This window comes from Nelumbo lutea, chromosome 1, assembly GCF_056320005.1.
Source record: "Nelumbo lutea isolate HS-2025 chromosome 1, American lotus-T2T, whole genome shotgun sequence".
In the NCBI taxonomy this organism is placed as follows: Eukaryota; Viridiplantae; Streptophyta; class Magnoliopsida; order Proteales; family Nelumbonaceae; genus Nelumbo; species Nelumbo lutea.
Window position 1 is genome coordinate 62,755,339 of NC_142684.1, and position 22,196 is coordinate 62,777,534.

A 22,196-nucleotide genomic window follows, 5' to 3' on the forward strand; every position below is an offset into this window, starting at 1 on the left:
GTGGATTCGTCCCAAACCACGTAAATCTTTCTATTTGTCCTGCATTTTATTTCCATTCCTCTACTTTCCAATCGGTTTTAATTCATGGGTTTGCTAGAACCGCTACACATTTATAGCTTGAATCTAATGTATATAATTTCCTGAATTTTCTCTAAAATAAATCTCCAGCTTTTTCTATCTCCAAAAACCATGTGTAAATTTGTTCTTCTTCATTCCATTCAAAGACGTCTGTGAAAGAAAAGCTGTGGCCTGAGATGGAAAACAAAGAATGTACCAAGAGATTGCAGAGAGGGAGAGACCAAGTTGAGGGAAGTCATTTTTGAAATTTTTATTATATAAACTGCTTTTTGAGATGCCATCTTTTCGTTTAAGAGATGGTTGAGCCTGACTGCAAATACTTAAACCAAACCAGAACAGTTGCGGAAGACTTTTAGTTGACAACAAAGTTGATGTTATCAACTAACTACATTACATATGGAGACAAATGGCCGATACGAACAATCGTTTTGTCGTTGAATCCGAGATCGACGAATGGTGACGTGTTGTTGGTGGTGGTGGGTAATCGTCATCTAATAAAAGCATTTGTTCAATTAAGTTACTATCGGTTTATTATTCTCAATTAGATATTTTTGTACAATAATAATATAATACTAATAATCCATTGTCAGTATATCTGTATGGTATTCCACATTCAGTGTTTGAGTATCTGGACTGGTTCTTTGTATTAAAAAAATTTGCTCCATTTCCTGCCTATTGCTTCCTTGCGACTTATCTTTACATTATATAAATAAAGATTTAATCACTAAAGACAATAGTTCAGACCCTTGTTTTATTAGTTGTAATTTAGAGATAGTGATAGGGAAAGAACAGAAGAAAATAAAAGAAAAACTGTTTTTTAATTCAATTTTCAAGTACTACTATTCAACAGTAGATGGTTTTCTTTGTTTATTCCTTTCATGGAAAATTCGCTTGAAGGTTTCGTGTTGGTATATAAGAGAGAAAAAGAGACAAGTCTATTCGTTTTTTTTTTTTTTTTTTTTTTTTCTGGGTAGTTTCTTAGAGTGATCATTTTTCAAATGAGTTTTTAGGTATGTGTTCTATTCATAAGAGGGTGAGAGGGACGCCCGAATAACAACTGATCGTACTAATAATATATTTGATTTGGTGATTTGATATAATTTAGTTTACTTTTGGTATTGAGTCTATTGACCCAGCCACCGTAGGAAATTAGAAATTGCTTCGAAGTCTCTCTCTCTCTCTCTCTCCCCTCATAATTCTAATCCTATCTTGGCTCTGGTTATGGGAAGCACCTTCATATCAGATTTTTGAAGTGGTCCATCGGATCCCAGATAGGTTTTCCCATTTTCTTCTGCGGCCCGTTAATGGTAGTTACTTCTCTTCGTTTGCTTGGGTTATATTGAAATGAAAGCTCTGATTTTTAATTGACTTGTGAAAATCCAGATTGTTTGCCTTGTGATGGTACGTTGAGTTCTTTTCCTATTAATCACTGCTGCTGCAATCATTTTTGCCTTTGGAATAATATTACTTTTTCTGGTATAATACCCCTGTGGATCTCTTGGGTTCCTATTGGAATATTTTGAGACTTGGGCTTCTTTTATTGGTTCTGGAATGCATATACTTCCATGCAAATTTGGAATTTGATAAGCATTTTCTCTAAATCTTTATATCTTAATCTCTAGCTGTTCCCTTTTCATTTGGAATTCTCTGTCATCGGTTGGCTTCTACTTTTAGAAGTCAAGCCCTCCTTCAACTTTCTGGAATTGGGGAGGGAGTTGTGCTATGGAGATATTTGAATTTTTTACCACTTTTTCTAAAATAACTCAAGACAGTTCTGAATTTTGTTAATACCTTCATTCTCAAGTTCTTTCTGCAAGTTTTATTATTGGGAAAAAATACACTAATGAAGTTGAGGTCAACCAATCTCCAGTTTGGCTATGGTGGTTCAATCAATTCTAGTTGCTACATAGGTGCTTGCCAGAGCTGAAGCTGTTAGTTGAAAAGTTCCCTGGTCATTATGGGGGGAAAACACTCCAGACAACAAAGCTACTATCCTCCAGCATATAATTATGGACCTCCCCCAGTTTCAAATGCTTCACCTTATCCCTCCTATTCTAGGAACTATGCAGAGCGTGATGTAAGAAATCGAGTGCAGAGAAGGTACACAAAGATTCCTGACAGTTACAACTCTATTGAACAGGTAAAATGATTCTTCTACATCTTCTATTTCCATTTGCTTTCACACACTCAAGTATATTTTGAATCATGAGTTAACACAATCTGGGAAATGGGCACCTGTACTATTGCTATTCTTCTTGTGACTGTTTCAGCTTGTTATAGGCAGCTCTAAACATCAACAGAGAAAAGTTTTTAGCTTTTAACCTAATATTGAATCAAGAAAGCTATGTATTATTGGATATGTTATTCTTTTAGTATTTTTCTGTGATACCCAAATACAGCAAGGACATGGTTGGACAAGTGGTTAGACACTGAATTTGCACTAAAAGCTATAGTGCTGGGCATAATATGGTAGTCATGAACCTGCATATCATAGATTTGTGTTTATTCCTTGCATGAATATAATGAATGAAGGGAGGAAAAGGGAAGAGTTCAAAACCTATTTGGCATTTATTTTCATCTTTACCCACTTACTCAACATGATCCATGATCTATGATTCTAAATAATGTATTCTCATATATGAAAGAAGTTTTGTCTGGGACCTGTAGTAACAGATTTAAGCCATTCAATAGTTATTTCTATTATTTGACATCAGAATAGAAGTTTGACTCTTTTTCATGTTAGGTAACGGAGGCTCTTTCTCAATCAGGCCTTGAATCTTCAAATCTCATTATTGGAATTGATTTCACAAAGAGCAATGAATGGACCGGTGCAAGATCTTTCAACCATAAGAGTTTGCATCATCTTGGGGAATCTCCAAATCCCTATGAACAGGCAATATCCATAATTGGAAGGACTCTTTCAAGTTTTGATGAGGACAACCTTATTCCTTGTTTTGGCTTTGGAGATGGTTGGTATTCAGCATATATGAGGGTTTACACATTTGGTGCAGTATATATATGCATTTTGTCAAATTTTCTCTGCATTTATTGGATCTAATGCACATTTAGCATCTGTCTTGCAGCATCAACACATGATCAGGAGGTTTTCAGCTTTTATCCAGACAATAGGCCCTGTAATGGCTTTGAGGAGGCACTAACACGTTATAGGGAATTAGTTCCACAACTTCGTTTAGCTGGTTGTGCAAATGGTTCTTCAAACTTCTGTTTCTATTCACTTCTTGCCAACAATTCAACTAAGACTATTGTTCTTCTCCTTTGCAACAGGACCAACATCTTTTGCTCCAATAATTGAAACTGCAATAGGTATTGTGGAGAATAGTGGTGGACAGTATCATGTTCTTCTGATCATTGCAGATGGACAGGTTTGAAATTGTGCCATTTATATCCCTCTGTTAATCATTTTCAGTTTATGTATTTAAAAGTAGGATTGCTATAGTAGCTACCAGAGTTCATTTTGTCAGCTAATTGGAGCCACTTTAGATAACCTGAGAAGACTTTGATTTCATTCTTTGCAGTGGAATCAGATAATAATATTTTGTTTTTAGTGAATTTCCAAACCTCATAATGTTGATAACAATAATAATTAATGGTGCTCAAGGTTACAAGGAGTGTCGATACAGAATATGGCCAGTTGAGTCCACAGGAGGATGATACAATTAATGCAATAGTCAAAGCAAGGTAAGTATCTCGTCAGAAATCACATACATATTGGATTAATTAAATAAAATCTGGGATTCCTTCTAATGGCCTACTAATCCTGTTTATAGTGAATACCCATTGTCAATTGTTTTGGTTGGTGTTGGTGATGGACCCTGGGACATGATGCACGAGTTTGATGACAACATTCCTGCTCGAGCATTCGACAATTTTCAGGTGATACATCTGAAGCAGGAATACTTATGATACTGAACTTCGTTTTAAGTCAATTACCAGAAATCATTCCATAATTATGTTTTTTCTATGCAGTTTGTGAATTTTACAGAAATCATGTCAAGAAATATTCCTGCTGCCAAGAAAGAAACAGACTTTTCCTTGGCGGCACTTATGGAAATACCTTCACAGTACAAAGCAACACTAGAGCTCCATCTCCTGGGGTATTGTTACCCGTATCCATTTTCCATTTGTAGCTCAGGGTTGGACTTGCATTTCAGTTGACAAGCATGTTTTTCATTTCTGTCTGTTTTGTGTAGCCGCCGGAGAGGGACCCAAGGGAGGATTCCTATTCCTCCTCCAGTCATTGGTTACAATTCCAGAAATTCCAGTTTTAGGTACTCACGCTCAAGTAGCTTTGGAAACGGTACTGGATATCACAACAGTTCCCATACTCCTCCAGTAGAAATTCCTTCACGCAACAGTCCAAGTCCACAGAACAACCAGGTATGTATACATATAGAAGAGGCTATGAGTTGTATTAATTCTACCAGCTAGGTTGAGGAATTATGCACCCAATTTGGATCACCTGTTTGCTAGATACCTTCTGAATTGGTCACATTTAAATTAGCACATCAACCTCAATACCATGTCTGTACACTCCATTCTGAATAAAAACTACCTGATCCTTTTAACTTTCCAACCAAAAGTGTGATGGACAAAACAACTTTCTTTAGCCATGTGGGAATATGAGCTATTGAACTGAAATTTACCTCATAGACAATAGGATTATGTAAACACATAGGGTCTATTAGACTGTTTCCTTATCTGCAATGCATAAAATTGGTGAAATTATCCTCGCCGTGCAAGATGTGTCTGATCTGTATACAAATATGCATATCTGTTTCCTGATTAGAATGCATGCTTATTTTTATCTATTGAATTAGCTTTCACTGGAACTGTACATCATGCAACCTTTTTCTAAAGCTTCTGAATGGTCTTCTTTGCTTAATAGACTTGTCCTGTTTGCTTCTGGAGTGCCAAGGATCTTGCCTTTGGATGTGGCCATCAGGTAGAGTTTCTGAATAACTTATCACTTTTGGTATTAGATTATTGTTATTTATATTTATTTTCTTCTTCTCTTTTCTGCAGACATGCTATGATTGTGGAAGAGAATTGACTTCATGTCCTATTTGCCGAGCCAATATAACCACAAGGATAAAGTTGTATTAATAACACTCTACAACACAATGTAGCAATTTAGAAGGTTGGAGTGAAGTTCTATTCATAAGCAAGAGGGTTTGGGTTAGCTCTTCTGTTTCATGATCATTTAGTTGTATATTTTGTAAATAGTCACTATTTTGAAGGTTCTTGTCTTTGATCATCATGCCAGGAAAAAGAACCCCAACTGCTTGTGCAATGATGATCCTAAATCAGTTAATCCTATAGCTCTGTAATTTCATATGAAATGTTTCCAAAATTATGAAAAGGTTTGTTGTTATTCATATTTTCTACAAAGCAGCATATTATGAATTGACATGGTTTTTTTTATTATTCTCTGATTAAAATGGCATGGTAGAGAAAAGTCTTTCTCTAGTCAAGCTTAATGCAGACAAGGCCTATCTGAGTCCTGCAGTAACCCCAGTCGCTCCTAGAAAAATTAGCCTGTTAATATAATTATGGTCAGAAATTCATATTATGAATTGACAATCATTTGGTAGTTTTATCAGCTCTTTCTCCAGATGGTGGTTCCCCAAATAATCCGGATAAGGCTTCCATGAATTAACTTCTGTTACTGGGTTTATCTGAAGAATTGTTCTACTGCCGACTGATGAGAATTGTGACCTATCAAGTTAACATGTTGAAACATAGAATCAAGCAACCAGGAACAGGGTGAGTTTCTTGTTTTAGTTGTTGTCTCCATTTTATCAATCAATTATTAATACACAAAGCAACGTTGTCATCTATAGAGATCGGCTTCTATCAGGGCAAATTTGTGCCCACACCATTCTAACAGCCTTTTGCCCTGACTGAAGCCGAACTCGTACAGGACAAGGAGAAACTCAGATAACTGACTCAACAAAACCTTTGAGCAACCAGATGGGGTTGGCTGTACAAACTTGCATATTAATACAACTCGTTAGATTGAAGGACCCTTGGGCCATAGCTTGGTGCAATGATAAAATCTTGGACAGATGGGTTTAATAATGTTGTGTCAATGATGAATACGCCAAAAGCCTTAAGATGGAACGCACCAAGTCAAGCATTGTAATATTTATGACCGTAACATACCATCACGCTTCTACAGCTGACGTCTCAGCAGCTTCACTCTAAGCAGCTCTGAATCTAGTGCCCCTCTAACGGTTTTCACTCTGCTCTCGGTGGCCCTTCTTCCAGGACCATAATATACCACCATGCTTCCACAGCCACGTCTCAGCGGTTTCACTCTAGACAGCTCTCAATCGAGTGGCAAGAAGCCCTTTCCCTCTAATGGCTTTCACTCTTCTCTAGGTAGGGCATAATCGGCTCAGATACACGCCAAAAGCCTTAAGACCGATGAAACGCGTTAAATCAAGCATTTTAACATTTAGGGCCGTAATAAATACATCTCCGTCCCGTCCAGTCCACCCAATTTTCAAAGACTGATTACAGGGGTGAAAATCTTTTCTCCATCCATGCTTCTGAGCTGAGGACCCCAGTGATGGACATGCAACAAGCATTATACATTTTGTGAGCTTCAATCCATGCTTGTGTTTCTTCATTGGAGTAAGTTTCCTAACGTATTATGTTGAGAAACGATCTCCACGACTGAGTAGATGATGTTTGCGCTGCATGCCGAAGTCCAGAACTATTTTACATGTCATAGAATGTTAGTATAAGAACTTCAGCACTCAGCAGTCATTCCTCTCAGTGGAGTGAAGGTCAGTATGTTTCAGTTGAAAAGTAAAGGCAATCTTACTGCACGTGAATTTCTGTACTGTTTAGTCCTCTGGAAATTGTATACTTTACTTCCTCAGTCTATCAAATATACAAGCTAGTCTAGATAGGGATGAACTAGGGGTGTTAGCGATCCGAGCCAACTCGCAAGCTACTTGGGCTCGGATCGCTAAATACTCGAAGATTATCGAGTCAAGTCGAGTTTGATTTTGAGTCGAATGGTTATTAGTCAAGCCGAGTTCGAGCTTCATAATACTCAGCTCAAGTAGTTTGCAATTAGAGCCTCTAATAAAATGTTATTTTTTAATATATTTTATTTATAATATAAATAAATAAATAAAATTTTAATCAAGTTTCATATATATTTTTATTTATAATATTTCATAATATTGATTTATTTATAATTTTTAATATACAATAAAGTTTTCTAATATATTTTTATTGAGTAAATTACAAAGACCCCTGAAAACTTTCATTTGCAAAAAAAAAAAACTGAACATTCACTTTACAACAAATGCCCCTTGGTCATTAAGCTAGATGATAGAATGCATTAAATTACTAAAATACCCATTTAAGCTTTCTTTATTTTCTTTTCCTAGCCTTTTTCTCCTAAACCCTAATTGACCCCAAAATACCTCCATTTTCTCCAAACAGAACCAGCTAAAATAATAAGAATCATTTCATTGATATAGAAAAACAAGTTTCTTCTTTAAATTCTTGTTTCATTTCAATGGTATGAATGCCTTTCTACATCTTAAAATATAAAAATTATCCACTCCTTTCTCCAATAAATTAAGAAAACAAATAAATGAAAACTTATATTTATATCTAGCCAGAATATTGAATGTAGCTAGAAATCTACAAGGATCTATTAGAGAAACTGAGGATTTCAATGTTATATTTAGAAAACTAATTTAATCATAAATCATGCAAATAAATAAGAAAAAGGTAGTTTAGGGATTTAAAAATTTTAAACAACCAAATGGGAATCTTTTTTGAAGTTAACTAATAGAATTCTAATGGAGGGAGTATTTGTCGCAAAGTTAAAGTTCAGGGGGCTCTTTGTAATTTACCCTCTTTATGTATAATATTTTAAATATTAACTTATTTATTTTTTTAATGGGAATTTATATATAATTGGCTCAAGTGTAGCTCACAAGTATAGACCCAAATCATGTTCGAGTATGAAACTCAAAACTCAACTAAGCTCCAATTGAGTTTTGATCTCCGAGTTTTTAAGTCAAGCTCGAGCTCAAGTCACCTAGACCTCAACTAAACTTGACTCAACTACACTCCTAAGGATGGCAACTAGGTGGGTTTTGTAAATTCTAAAGCTTGCTTCCCTCCCTAAACCTCCCAACTCGTACCCTCCCCAAAACCCGCAACATATTGGACTTTCAGAAACAAAACCTTCCCCACACATGAAAATGCAAAACCCTCCCAGACCCTACCCTCTCTGCATTTTAGGGTAAGGCAAGTCAGTATAGAACTCGCATATAATTTCCCATTATATATAAGCAATAAAAAGGTGAAATAATATAAACATGCATAAAAATTTCCAATTATTTGATTGCAACATATAGAAAGCATATAAGCTATCAAATCATCCTTAACATAAGATTAAAAACATTATTAAGGGTCCCCATTTGGTTCACAGTTAGAATAGGAATCAAAATCAAAATCTGTCTAAATCGGAACCAAGGTTTCAAATTTCAACATGATACACCCGATATGAGGCATATTGTATCGTATCTTTCAAATTCCGATACAAGATACGGTGGAAAATCGATGGTATCATCTTTTTTCCACCGTACCAAAGGTGTATCAAGTGTATCAACTAATACGCTATGAAAAAGATAGGGCAAAAAATGAAGAAAAAAATAAAAGGGGAAATAAAGCTTCTTTCCCTTGAAACAAGCATTCTTTCACATCTAAAATTCTAAATCCCATTCATAAAGTACTACATATGCAAAAAAGAGCAAACAAAAAAACACATGTGAATAATTGATGTTTTTTAATTTTTGTCAAATTTTGACAAATATTACAAAAGTAGGTAAATTTTTTCAATTTTCATAATATCTTATGAATTTTTTTCCATGAATTCTTGAAAATATTTAAATCTATGTTGATCTACATTAAATATGTACAAAATCACCTTTTTATATGTTATGAGTAAATTTATGGAAATTTTATAGAGAAATTTGAAAAAAATATAAAATAACAAAAAAATTGAAAACGTATTTTTTTATCTACCTAGAAAGACTTATTATGTTTTAGATCTATGGATTATCTATCATATCCATGGAGCAATTGCAATTTCTTCTTCAATATTTTTTTGATATTTTATATTTTTCGAATTAAAAATAATTAATAATTAATTATATTTTATGATCCAATCACGATGATTGATTATATTATAGATCTATGGATGATCTTTCGTATCTATAGAGGAACTGAAATTTCTTCTTCAATAATTATTTTTTTGAATATATTGTATAATGTTTATTTATTTTTTATTTTTATAATTTTGAAAATAAATATTAATTATTAATTATTAATTATATTTGCACTTAGAAATTGTGAAAATGTATGTTCTATGATTGGATACTTGGATATGATAGTTGGGTTTTTCCATCCCTTAAACTTAAGAATTACAATTTATAAATTATAATTAAGTATATGGTTTTTTAATGAAATTATAACTGACTACGATGTATTTCTTCATAAAGTCATTAAAATATATTAATTTAATGTATGTACACCTCATTGAGGCCTTATATTTAGTATTATTGTTGTATTTTTATGATTTATTGAAGTATTTATAATGTTCCCATCCATATCTATGCATATCTTAATTTTTCTCTAATACACATGCATATCAAAGGCATATCCCGATACGTCACTTAAAATTGCCTTTCCGATACACTTGGTGTTTCCAATACTTTAACCTTGATCGGAATCAGAATGAATCGGAATAGGAATTGTAGGAGGGGTAGGGCTTGGGTGTAGGTGGTCTCTTTGAAAGACAGAGAGAGGCCTGTGAGTAGGGGGATGAGATCTCCGGATTAAGGATATAAAAATGAGGGAATTGGAGAGGGAGAGAACTCGGGGTTGTTGGGTGACAAAATGCTAAGGATTAGATGCCTTTCAATACGAGGAAGAGCTCTATTTATAGGAGGGATCCCAAGAACCTAAAAGTAGGAGATAAGGGCGTTTGACGACATATTGGGAAAGGAAATATTTGATTTACTGTCAATTATTGGGTGCGCTACTAGGGTTTCGCCACGTGTCTCATGAGGATCCTCTTGAGGATTGGCTTTCCTTATCCTTAAGGTCCCTCATTATTCACGTGCGCTATTCCCTTTTTGCGCATCGTAACTAATCTTGTGTGGCATCGGTGACGTCACCGTTTTACGGGTGGTGCCTAGCTGGCTCCCCGTGGGGGCTCGCTGCATCTTTAGCTGTCATGGGTTCTACGTGTCTCCGAGCATACACGGACCTCGCCATGGGCTTGACCTGAATTCATCTTGACCTGGGTCACAGGCGAGTTTGTGGGTTGTGAGTTCATCACACGCCTTAGCGGGTGCAGCTTCATCACATGTTCAGGTAGGCTTGGGGCCCTCGGAAAGGTTCGACTATGGTTTCTTTGGGTTCTAATGCTGACTTGACTCTGTGAACTGTGGGTTTATCGCGATTATTGCGATATGTATTGCGAGTTCATCGCAAGGGTGGTGGTGTGTTGCGGATTCATTGCAGTGTGGGAGTTGGTTGTGAGCTGCTCACATGCACTTTTGTAGTGTTAATCTTGATGCTTGGTGTTTTCTGAGGGTCTGAGTGAGCGCTACATACCTACAGGAATCACAGTCAGAATAGGAATCATAATCAAAATCTGTTTGAATCAGTATCAAAAGGACCTATTCCCATTGTTTATTTGGTTCAGATAGAAATCAAAATGGGAATTGAAATCAACAAGAATGAGATTTTATTCCCGAGGGGGAGGGAATGATCATTCCCTCAAATGAGAGGAATAGAAATGGCATTCTGATTCTGCCCAACCAAACAATTGGAATTGGAATAGGCCATTCCCAAAACCCATCCCCACCCCAAATTTTGATTTTCAAACGAAAAAACCTGCTCCATTGTATAATCAATTACAGTTACAGCTCTCTCCACATCAAGGCATCAGCCCCACAAGTGAACGACTGTCACTTGTGCGAGTAAATGAATCCTTGGCCACAAGGGGCCCTACCGGCTTCTGCCCTAGACCCTTGGCCAATAGCGATTTAGCGACTCCATCCATGAAATTCTAGACCTTTTCTCCCTATCTAGTATATAAAAGGGCCTTTTCTCCGTGGCAATGCAGAATTGCAAATTAAGGAATTCCAATTCTTTCATTCCTCCCGCAATTGATCCGCAAAGCTAACAGCCAAGGGGAACAAAGTCACCTGTGTGTGTACTGATAAGAATTAAGAGGACCCCTTTCAGGTGGAGATGCATGCATAACAATGGAAGCTATCTCCAACTTGTTGCTGTCATACTTTCTACCTATCGCAAAACAACTTGTTATCTGCATTTTTTTTTTCTTTGAAGGGATGCCCAGAACCAGAACAGAGGAAGCAAGGCTCATGGTCTTTGCATTGTAGGCGGGTTGACATCCCCTTAGAGGCTAAGGGTGTTATCCTCTTACTATTCTGTCCTGTTCGAGCAATAAGTACGATCTTGTGGAGCTAGAGTGGAGTTATCCTTGAATTCTGCAGAAGTCCAGTAATCGTCGCTGGTTTCATCTGGATGATGAGTACTTGTCCAGCTAAGAAAGCCATTATGCCCACTGTTTTTGACACAAATCAAAAGCTATTCCTGTTTACGTTTTGCCTTTTTCTGAGTAAAGCTTATTTTTATTGAAACCATCCCTTGTAGCCAATAAAACAAACTTGATCTTCATAAAACCCTCACCATCAAAATCTCACAAACCACTTCACAGCCATTCCAGCACCAGCTCCCCACAGGATTGCCCCCTACAACGTCCCATAGCACATCCAGCACATCTCTGCCATATAGGGGAACATCTCCCGATGATATCATTATTTCCGGTATATCATCGGAGATGTTCCCAATACACGGCAAGGATGTGCTGTGGGACGTTGTAGGGGGCAATCTTGTGGGGGGCTGATTTGAACTCTTTCTCCCACTGTCCATTCCAACAGGCGGTAGTGTTTAGACTCGCCTAACAAAACAGATTAAAGCAGAATTTTTTTACTCAATTTATGTACACGTGTACAAAGGAGAACATATGGGTCTCCCTCCCTTTTGTACAACATGCACTTGGAAGGAATCGTCTGTTTCTATTCCTTAAAAAATCATTCTTGATCAAAAATAAAATATAAATAAATCAAAAGCATAGTAGGTTGATCTTGACTTCTAGCTCTGCTATGCAGAAAGGGAGTCTTAAAAGATAAGATCAAATGGTCAACAAGGCAAAGAATACCAAGTTACATTGAATCACAGTACTAAACTACATACAGAGAGGCAAATAATTGTAGTACTTACTGGTTCTGTCTTGTTAAAATTGTTAGTATAAATATAGGTTGTGAGAGAGCAGGGGTTGTCATTCCTGTGTGCATTTGGGTGTTTGAAGGAAGAGAAGATGGCAAGGAAGGAAACTTTGGTGATTGTTCTCTCCTGGTTTCTGATAGCAGCATTCCTCGTTGCGAGTGCTACTGCAAGTGGACGATTGGGGACGATAGATCACGTGGTTCAACATCAAGGTATTCTTCTCCCCAGAATAGGATGTTTTTCTGTGTCTGTGTGAATATGTTGGATTTAATGGATAACAGAACTGACGTGCATTTGCATGCCTATGAAGCTTGTCGTTGCTGCTTGTTCGACTGGGGGCCTCCTCTTATCAAGTGCGTGAAAGCATGCTGTGGACATGGCTGCAAGTGCACATGAAGCATCATCACAAAGACTTTAAGAGTGAAAAACCAATAAAAAGTGTTCAAGAGTAGATCTATCTAGCAGCACCCTTAATAAAATCTTGTGCAATATCACTTCCTAGGCTGAAAATGGCCAGGACATGACTGGTAAGTCTGGGTAGGGAACTTGTATTTACACGGTCAGAAGTAGGCCAAGTGAGAGTTGCCCAAGTGATTTGAACCATTTTTTTCTTTTTCTTTCTTTTTTTTTTTTTTCTGATAAGCAAGAGTCCTCATGAAGCTTCCTTCTCTGCAACTGCAAATCAAGTGATTTGAACTTTGATATGTTATAATTACCTTATGCTTATATAAATGCGAGCTCAAAGAAAAAATGAAGAAAGAATAAGCATAAAATTTCGAAAGTAACATCTGCAACATCCAACTTGATGGGCAAATGACACACTCAACATACGCATCTGATTCTATTCCACAATACAACACTGACAAGTTCATCAAAGTTGGTGACGATTGAGAAATGAAAACAGTGCATCAATTCCTTGTCCCAGCTGAAGAAGGCTCCTAGCAGAATCTACATAAAAACTAGACCAGAATTGTCAATTATATTCATACCTTTATATATAATCAAAGAATCATGAACATGCCATTTGAGTTTCCAGACTATTACAGTTACAAGTCTTCACCGAAGAAGAAATATCATGCAACAATGCTATTTTTCAATATTGTTCTTCATAAGATACATACAACCACTATAATGACTAAAATGAAACTAATAATTAAGTATTTGGAATATACTCTTGAGTGACTGTAGTTTTTCATTCTTCTGTGCATGACTTGCAATGGGTTCCAAAACACAGGACAATGGGAACCAAGTCAGTCACTTAAAAACCACCTACGCATCACAGATTCTTAAAAATCTGACCACGCACAATACCATAATCCAGACAGCAAACCAACTACTACGTGGCCCAACATTGGAGGAACTAGTATCACTAATTCCCACCAGAAATCTGCAGTCACCAATTGAAGGGTCGAGAAAAGTTACTAATCCAAACCCATCGAAGTCACAGCTCTGTGAATCTTGTTTCTGCAGTTGATAATAACTGTTGAATGCGTAAGAGATATTCGCTTTTGCTCCAATTCCATTGCATGATCCCCCATACTCGAGTGTTGTGCAATCTGCAACACTGCAAGCAAGTTTAATGTGGTTGGTCACATCTAAAAGATCCCTGGTCGGATCTGCAATGCACCATCTTGATGGAAGATACTGGACATTCTTTGCATTCCTCAATAGCCCATTGCCTAAACCAAGGTTCAGACGATACTTGGCCTGCCCATCAAAAGAGAAAATTCCCCAGTGCCTCTCGAAGTTCCCAGGAACAATGCTCTTGGAACCTTCATCAAGCAGACTGAAAAGATAAATGTCCATCGGTGGAACCCCTGGTCTCAAAGGGGTTCCCTTGTTACTGAGAATGTGATTAATGAGGCCCTGATTGAAGGCCCTTGCAGCAGTTAGATTCGCACCGAGGGCTCCATCTGTGGGCCAACCTACCTCACCAATGACTATAGGCATCTGACCATATCCAATTCTATTGAGGGCAGCAACTAAAGTGTCAAAGTTCCCATCAAATGCGTTATAGTAAATGTTCTGTCCATCCGTGACTGCGTGAGTTGTTCCTTCAAAGAATGCATAGTCCTGTGGAAAGTCTTTGTCGTCATAAAGGCTTAGAAAGGGGTAGATATTGACAATGAATGGGGAACCATTTGCACTGAGGAAGGAAACTAATTGTGTCATGATTTGAGTCAGTTCAGGTCGGAAGGTTCCTTGAGAGGGAAGGGAAGATTCATAGGCATCAGCATTGCAAGGAACTACAAGTTTCACAAAGCTTGCCAGATTTGCTTTCACCAAGGACTGCTGTATGTTAAGCAGTGCAGGCATGACATAAGACTGGAATTGTCCCGAGTAACTCGATAGAAAGGGCTCATTCCCGACTGCTATGTACCTGTAGTCAAATTTTTAACATCAAGAGCTAGTTGATAACATGAAGTTCATAAAGATTCCTCAAACAAGTGATTTGTACTTGTATATAAACTTTAAGCTAGGAAATTAGAGTCATTTATCAGAATTTAAATGAGGAAGAGGGGTCTCAAATTTCATGATGTTAAGTCTCAGCCAGTTTTGTAAGAGAACTTAACCTTTTCAGTCCATTAATTTATTATCAAATTCCATTCCCTTAAGAATCATTCATTTGGCGTCATTAGTGTGCTAGTATATAATTTGAATTGAACCTTAGTATTGCTAATAGTATGGTTCCGTTAAAGCAATTTACAGCTTGTTCACATTAGTTCAACAAATAAGGCCTAATAAATTGGTAGTCTGAAAGAGGAGAAAGAAATCAAAACATCAACAAAAGTCATATATTACATATGTTTCAAAACAAAAATGTAGAAGCTGGGAAACTAAAAGGAAGAACACATAAAATGTTATCATGCACAACAATCATACTCCAGCATGCTAGCTTTATCAGAATTCACTCTATGCAATTTCTCTGCCATGCAAGACAACCACACAATACTTATTAGACCAGACAAACAAGCGTACTTTCTAAAACAGTTGCTTGAAGAATTCTATGCACTATTAAATCAAATAACCAATAGTAAATTAATATGAAATCCTGATCTTAGTAAACCTCATTCATCTAGGGAACTAGAAACTGTAAACCTAATTCTAAACCAAGCAAGCACACAAATTAGGTCAGAAAGTTACAACTGTTGGCCATCAAAAATCAAAGGTAGCAACTATTTTCAGACTTTGTTCAGACAGATCAAGCAAAAACTTACGTGATCTTCTTCTTTTCCCTTGTGCTTCTCCTCTAAGCAGTGGTGCTGGAAAGTGCCCATCCAAAGGTAAACACCATTTTGTTATTCCATGATACTACAAAATATATGTTCAAGGGGCAACCCTTGTGCAATGGTAAAATCTCAGGTTGGAAAGCTTGAGAACAGCCACTTTGTGCAAAAAATGCTGAAGGTAAGCTCCATATTTATCCTGCCATAACCCTGGACCATCATTCAGTAGTGGCCTGTTTCCAAATATAAGTCCTGGGGTGGACATACCATTCAATATGAATGGACTTGGAAGCATATTATGAACTAGATGTGTTTCAATTTTTTTCATGGTTAAGGTTTAGGTCAAGTGTAGCATTGGAGAAGTGCACACTGTGCAGTACTCATTTTGAAAGATCTTGAAGTATAATGCAAAACCAGATCTTCTTTTCAAGGTCTATCAAGGTTCAATACAAAATAGAGATATATCAGGAGTACAACCGAAAATTTGACCATACACTTTAGCCCCAACACAAATGTATGCACTGGAAAGGGACAAGGAACTCATGAAATTTTGGTATTCAGACACAAGCTTAAATCCAATTTTTCTCACAAATGTTCATGCAATTCATGTTTAGGTTCAGTGTCAGAGTCTTGGTGTGTCTGATCAACATTTTAATAATGATTGTTATTGACTTTGAAATACATTGAGGTTAACACTTTCCAAAATCTAGCAACTTTAAGCAACATTCAAAATAGAGAAGAATTGGATTAGAGACTAGTGTCTCATATATGGAATGGTAGCTGCAGAAGCAATTAGTTGCACCATTATATTGAATCTTTTGTTCCCGTAGTAGAATCTCAACATATAGTCTACAGAACAACAAAATGATCCTTAATCTACATGAAGTAGAGTTTCATATTGTATCTCACTTTTTGAAGCATATGTAATACCCACATATATTAGATGAGGTCAGTAAAATGGACATAAGAGTAATGATAATGGTGTCTGTGATAATGAATTGTGATATGGGATTATTTTTTCACCAGTAAAGGAAAAAATCCTGAAATGAAATCTTCATTTGTCAGTGGCATACAGTCTTTCCTGACCTTGATATTGTATCAAGGAGAATAAAGGATAGGAACAAAGGCCTTTGTCATGTAATACAGGCATTGGAAGTGAAATACACAATAAAAGTTATCTTAGTACCTAACCTATATATAAGACAAGGAGCAACAGTTACCAGACAAGGAAAAAACTTCTACTACTTACATAAGAAAATTTTAGCAACTGATGATGTAAAGAAACATAGTTAAAAGTGATAAAGTGCAAAGCCCTGAGGACGGGTGACAATAAATGCATCTCATGTATTGACGACTTAGAGCTGCACCAAGCATGGGAATTGTGGAGGCAGAAAGAATGCTGAGTTGAGAATATCAACCTAAGTAGGGAAGCAAATAGTTAACTTGGAACGAGATTGCTCATTAAGATACTTGAGGATGAATAGCATGCAAACATTGACAGAAGGAGTTAGCCCTTGATGTGTAAGTGGCGATGCCTGGATTTTATCTCTTAACTCTTAAGACATTGTGACATGCTTGTCCAATGTAGATTCTTTCCAATATAGGAAATTGATAAGGGAAATTTTCATTTAAAATCCATGTACCAGTTCACGCCAAAGGTGGTTCCTTTTCAAGGATGGAGAATGCAGGGCTTAAGCAGAAAAGGGAAACTTTTATGGAGCATTTTCCCTGCTGCTATCATCTAGGCTGCTTAGAAGGAAAGAAACCTGAGAATCTTTGATGGTAAATCTAATGACATGGCTGAAGAAACCTGAGAATCTTTGATGGTAAATCTAAGGAAATGGCTGTAATTGAAAAGAATCTTATCAAGGTTCAAAATTTGGATACGATACGCCCGATATCGTATCTATCTTTTGGGTTTCCAGGTGTTTCGGGACCCTACTCTTTTTCAATAAAAAAAAAAATGTTTTTAACTCCCCAAAAACTAAATTTTGAAAAAAAAAAAAGCTAAAAAAAAAGTGTTTCCATGTGTTTCTAAGTTTAAATACGCCTCTGCCGATACACAGGCGTTGTAGGCATGTTGTACTCATGGCTAAGTATACAGAAGGATTTCTGTATTTTCATGGGGTCTCTACTCCCTAGGCAGTCTTTGTTTGATTTGGGACTCTTTACTCTTAACCTTTCGTATAACCCCATGTACAGTCTTCTCAATGTACTCGCGTAGTGGTATATTTTTGGCAACTTTTTCAATTCAATACAATAATTTACTTTTTCAAAAAAAAAGAGGAAAAAAGAAATAGTTTAGGTCAAAGCTGCATCTATAGTCTTGATGCAGAAGAAACTGAGGTAGTTCAATGAGAGTGTCCAAATTAGTGAATTACCCTATCCGAGAAGGCGAGGAGTTGGTTCAATGAATAAAAAAAAAAAGACTATTGGCGTACCACCACCAACCTTAACCAAACTCCCAAATTGATCATGTTCTTCCTCAGTTCTCACTTATTCCCACTCCACCCCAAAAGAAAAAGGAACAAATTAACAAATATATATATGGCAAACAGAAGCTCCTCGTAGTATGTAAGAAGCAACCAAAGAGATACAATATACTGAAGAATGGTGTAAAGAAAAAGAAACGTCTGGCAGCACTGAAACAAAAAGATGCCAGCCCAGTCGAAAAGAAAGAGTATCTCCACAAAGCCATAAACAGAACCGAACATCAATTTAGAATCTATGAATCAAAATCAAGAAATTGTAAGCAAAAACATATCAAAATCTAATAGGCAGTGAAGAAAGACAAAGGGAAAAAGGCGAGAAGCATAAATGCAGAATTACCTGATATCAACTCCGCCTTTAACCATATATCTGGACACATTCTGGCTAACCCATAAATCTGCAGCAACGGGAGATGAAGCCAACGGCGCCAACATCCCATTTGGGATCCCCGCCATGACCTCAATCCGACTACCCATTAGAGCAGAAAGAACATCTGGGTCTGTGTCAAAGATCTTCACCTTCTGTATCTTGTTTGCCTTCATGAGGTCGACCACTACGGAGGGTGGGATCCGGTGAGAGGAGATGGTACCCCAGTTCACACCAATGGCGGAATCCACCACTAGAAGTGAGCTTGAAATGAGTAGGATAAAAAGAAGTGCTGCAGGTATATGGGTTTCTGCCATTTGGGTGAAAGAATTGTCGATATAAGAAAATGTCAAGTGCCTTTGCGGGATCATACAGCCATATCTTGGGTTTCTCTGTGATGCGCAGAGTGCAGAGAGATGACTGCCAAGTTGGGTTGGTTGGAAACTTACAACGAGCAGTTTGAGTGTGACTGCTGGAACTGGAAGGTAAAAAAAGCGTATAGCCTACACAGGAGAGGATTAGAGGAATATAAGTCTCTTCTCCTCTACTCCTGTGGTGGGGACACAGGACGGTCTACGTGTATGAGGCCCTTACTTGCCACCTGGCATATTGTTCGAGAAAATGAAGACAAACATCGAATGGATCCGCATCCAAGAAAAGTTAAGGATGTATCTACCGTCCGTTTAAATGTAATTAAATTTGTACGAGCTGATTTTGTGCCCAGTTTAATAATAATATAAAGCAGTCCGGATCTACTCCTCCACAGATGGTCGGTGCAGATGCTTCAGCAGTAAATCCAGTGTCGCTGTATGTTCGGATCTGGTCCCAACAGGGTCCAAATAACGATCACGGTACATCGGGGAACGTCTCGCTCGCCGTGAACCAGGGAGATGTTCCTATTGCACGGCTGCAATGTGTACTGAATTTGTATGTTGGATCCTGCGTTGCGAATAAATCTGAACTCCCCTTCCGAATCTGAATTTGCTCATGATTTGTTGTGATGCATGATATTAAACCAGATAAATATTTACAAAGTTTTTTATCCGAGGTATTGCACAGGATAAATAAAAAATTCAAGATGAGATACAAAACAGAATTTGACAAAAGTTTTTGAATCAAAAGCTCCCTAATCCTATTCAAAATTCAAAGGTAATTTCAAGAAACTTCTGATTGTCACTGAAGAGCATCTACTACTTGTTTGGCATCTGATATAACATAAACTTTGTTACAATTACAAGCAGAACCTATAAAATGACAAACATTTCAGCTTGTATTGCAGAAAAAACATTTATAGTTCGGCCACCTATAATGTTTACACAATTTAAATTGGGTGACAGAACTATGCAACCAAAGCTGTAAGATAACTTCGTAAATATTTCAGGAGCATTTTCCATATTTCAATGTTATCATTTCATGGGAGATGTAGGGGTGCTGAAAATTTGAAAAATCAAACCGAATGGAATAAACTGAATTGAAAAAATGGAGCTAATCGAACTGATCAATACATATTTTTATGTATATTTTATATATATTTTTAATATATTTAAATATTATCTATATAAATATATAAATATATTATATTTTATAATTATTTATTTATATTTATCTATTTAATATATATAATATTATATATATACACATTATATATTATATATTTATAATATAATATACATATTTATAATATATTATATGTCATTTTATTATTTATAATATAATGTTTTATATATTTATTTGTAATATATGTTATAAATACAAAAACTTAAAAAACCGAAGAATCAAACTAGTCAAAAATAGAAACAGGTCAATCAGTTAAGCAGTGATATTGGTTCAGTTTCGATTTGGGGATATGAAAAAACCAATAGGACCGGTTTGGTTTAAAAAACAAAAACTCTATGATTTGGTTAATCGAACTATGAACACACCTAGGGAGATGTACATGGCTATTGGTATGAATGGCCTTTGATCTGCTACCCACTACTTGTTCCCACATCTATACCCATGGAAGACCGCCGCCGTGTGAAAAGGGAGATATTTTCAATGTGCACCTGTTATGTCCCATGGGTAGGGATGTGGGAACAAGTAGTGGGTAGCAGCACATCTGATCCGATCGAGTAAAAATCTTTTCCAACATGTTCCAACAACAACATGATCTACAACTACACATTGCATACACGGTGGTAGGGGTGTCAATTGGACCAAATTTGGTTCAATCCGATACTACATGAGTCCACTATAGATGGACAAGGTCTAATCCAATCCAATAGATAGTTTGGACCATTTTGGACCAATCCAATTCAATGTATAGACTATTCAATATGTTCAAATTGGTTTTTAATTTAGATTAGTTGTAATCTAAACCTGGTCCATTGACATTTGTCTTCTTATCTTCTATCAATAGATCATGATAATGCGCGATCTGACTACTCCCTGTTCGAGGTGATATGGCTTCCAGTAAACGGTAGAGTAGATTGATCTACAAAGGAAGAATCAGAGAACCCGGGGTTTTTTCCTGACGAGGTCGCTCCGATGCTTAAGTTAGTATACTTGGTTGTGAGCTGAAAAGCTTTAGAATGTAGAGAGCTAGAGAGCAATGAAATCACGCGTACCTTGTGCCCTCAGGGTTGGAGCCTTTATATAGTTGAGTCATTGCGGGTTTCACGGAGTGGTTCCAGGATCCTCATCACGATGAGATCTATTTCCGTGTTGATGGGGGATAACTGATAGGGCTTATCAATTCCGCTCGAATCGGGTGGGGAGGAGATAATGCTTACTGTTACAATGCATGATTCTACGAGGCTCGGAATCTGATGGCGAGATCTTCGGAGTTGCCATGTAGTGGTCTATCAGTATTACCCGAGCTAGTGCTCTTTAGATCTGACCTGGGGTGAATGCCGAAGTACCTTGGGGCCGAGGTGGTCCTGATGCGACCTTGTACCGAGCTGACCTCGTCCTGAGGTGACCCATGTCGAGGTGGTTTGATTATCTGAGCTTGATCTATTGCAGACTTGGCATGTCGGGGTGAGTTGTCATCTGACTAGTTAGGTCGTGTCCACGTGTCCCCCTATTACTAGGCTGGGCCAAATCACCCTTCATCAATTGCCCCCCACTCCCCGAGCCAGGGGTCCCGACCCAGTGCGGGGAGTTCATGAGGAGTCCAAGTAGATTTGGCACGATGTCTACGCAGTCTGCTGAGCAGATCAATTGGTCAGACCTGTTCAAACTTTTGGTTCAACCAGTAATAGCCTAGGTCACGTAAGGTGTTTGTGCGAACGTCATGTTGTTTATGGACTCCGCGGACGTCAAAAACGTGCTCAACCGATTTCGTCCTCGGGCATCATGCAACCGGTTTTCATGAGAATCGTCCGATCGAGTAGATCACAGTCGTTGATCGTCTCGCAGTGAACTATAAATAGGGGGCTGAAGGACCCCTCTTCTTCGCCAAAGAATTCTGTGACTTGAGCTCTCCCGAGGTCGCATCGAAGTCTTTCAGCTCGCTCTTTCTTTGTAATCCAAGGTCGTTCTTCTTTTGGTGAGTTCGTCTTTTCCTTAGTTTGTTCTCCTTTGTTTTTTAATCATGTCTAGCTCTAGCAAAGATAGGCTCTTAGGTGACTCTAGTGAGGGTGCCGAGGTGCAGTCTGCGACCCCTGCTGGGGA

General features: G+C 37.3%; 2 protein-coding genes and 1 long non-coding RNA gene across 5 annotated transcripts; 2 read left to right on the forward strand and 1 right to left on the reverse strand.

The window, feature by feature from the left end:
* Positions 1-700: 700 nt before the first annotated feature.
* On the forward strand, positions 701-5,487 carry LOC148874880 (E3 ubiquitin-protein ligase RGLG2-like). 3 transcript variants are annotated; one of them, XM_088966871.1, is made up of 11 exons: positions 701-1,479; positions 1,949-2,218; positions 2,822-3,047; positions 3,162-3,275; positions 3,364-3,461; positions 3,698-3,777; positions 3,867-3,972; positions 4,066-4,193; positions 4,290-4,476; positions 4,985-5,041; positions 5,122-5,487. In XM_088966871.1, exons 2-11 carry the CDS (start codon positions 2,036-2,038, stop codon positions 5,200-5,202), a joined length of 1,260 nt encoding a protein of 419 aa, XP_088822997.1. In that variant the 5' UTR covers positions 701-1,479; positions 1,949-2,035; the 3' UTR covers positions 5,203-5,487. The 3 variants fall into 3 exon arrangements, with proteins under 3 accessions (XP_088822997.1, XP_088822998.1, XP_088822999.1); XM_088966873.1 differs by having other exon boundaries at positions 1,025-1,385; XM_088966872.1 differs by having other exon boundaries at positions 1,017-2,218.
* Positions 5,488-12,319: 6,832 nt separating this feature from the next.
* LOC148874881 (uncharacterized) lies at positions 12,320-13,191 on the forward strand. Its single transcript, XR_016104939.1, has 2 exons — positions 12,320-12,671; positions 12,770-13,191. It is a non-coding gene; the product is annotated as an uncharacterized LOC148874881 (long non-coding RNA).
* A 238-nt stretch (positions 13,192-13,429) lies between these two features.
* LOC148874882 (glucan endo-1,3-beta-glucosidase 5-like) lies at positions 13,430-19,046 on the reverse strand. Its single transcript, XM_088964331.1, has 2 exons — positions 18,516-19,046; positions 13,430-14,839 (listed from the first exon to the last, which is right to left on the reverse strand). The coding sequence occupies exons 1-2, from the start codon at positions 18,911-18,913 to the stop codon at positions 13,729-13,731; spliced, it is 1,509 nt and encodes a 502-aa protein (XP_088820457.1). The 5' UTR covers positions 18,914-19,046; the 3' UTR covers positions 13,430-13,728.
* Between the last annotated feature and the right edge of the window lie 3,150 nt (positions 19,047-22,196).

What these genes read in the sequence shown, in the direction of transcription:
- LOC148874880 (XM_088966871.1), top strand. Translation starts at nt 2,036, where the DNA reads ATGGGGGGAAAACACTCCAGACAACAAAGCTACTATCCTCCAGCATAT. An exon ending in TGATCATTGCAGATGGACAG is followed by an intron (nt 3,462 to 3,697) that starts GTTTGAAATTGT and finishes ATGGTGCTCAAG; the next exon opens with GTTACAAGGAGTGTCGATAC. An exon ending in CTAGAGCTCCATCTCCTGGG is followed by an intron (nt 4,194 to 4,289) that starts GTATTGTTACCC and finishes TGTTTTGTGTAG; the next exon opens with CCGCCGGAGAGGGACCCAAG.
- LOC148874882 (XM_088964331.1), bottom strand. Translation starts at nt 18,913, where the DNA reads ATGATCCCGCAAAGGCACTTGACATTTTCTTATATCGACAATTCTTTC. An exon ending in AAAGGCGGAGTTGATATCAG is followed by an intron (nt 14,840 to 18,515) that starts GTAATTCTGCAT and finishes ATTTGACTACAG; the next exon opens with GTACATAGCAGTCGGGAATG.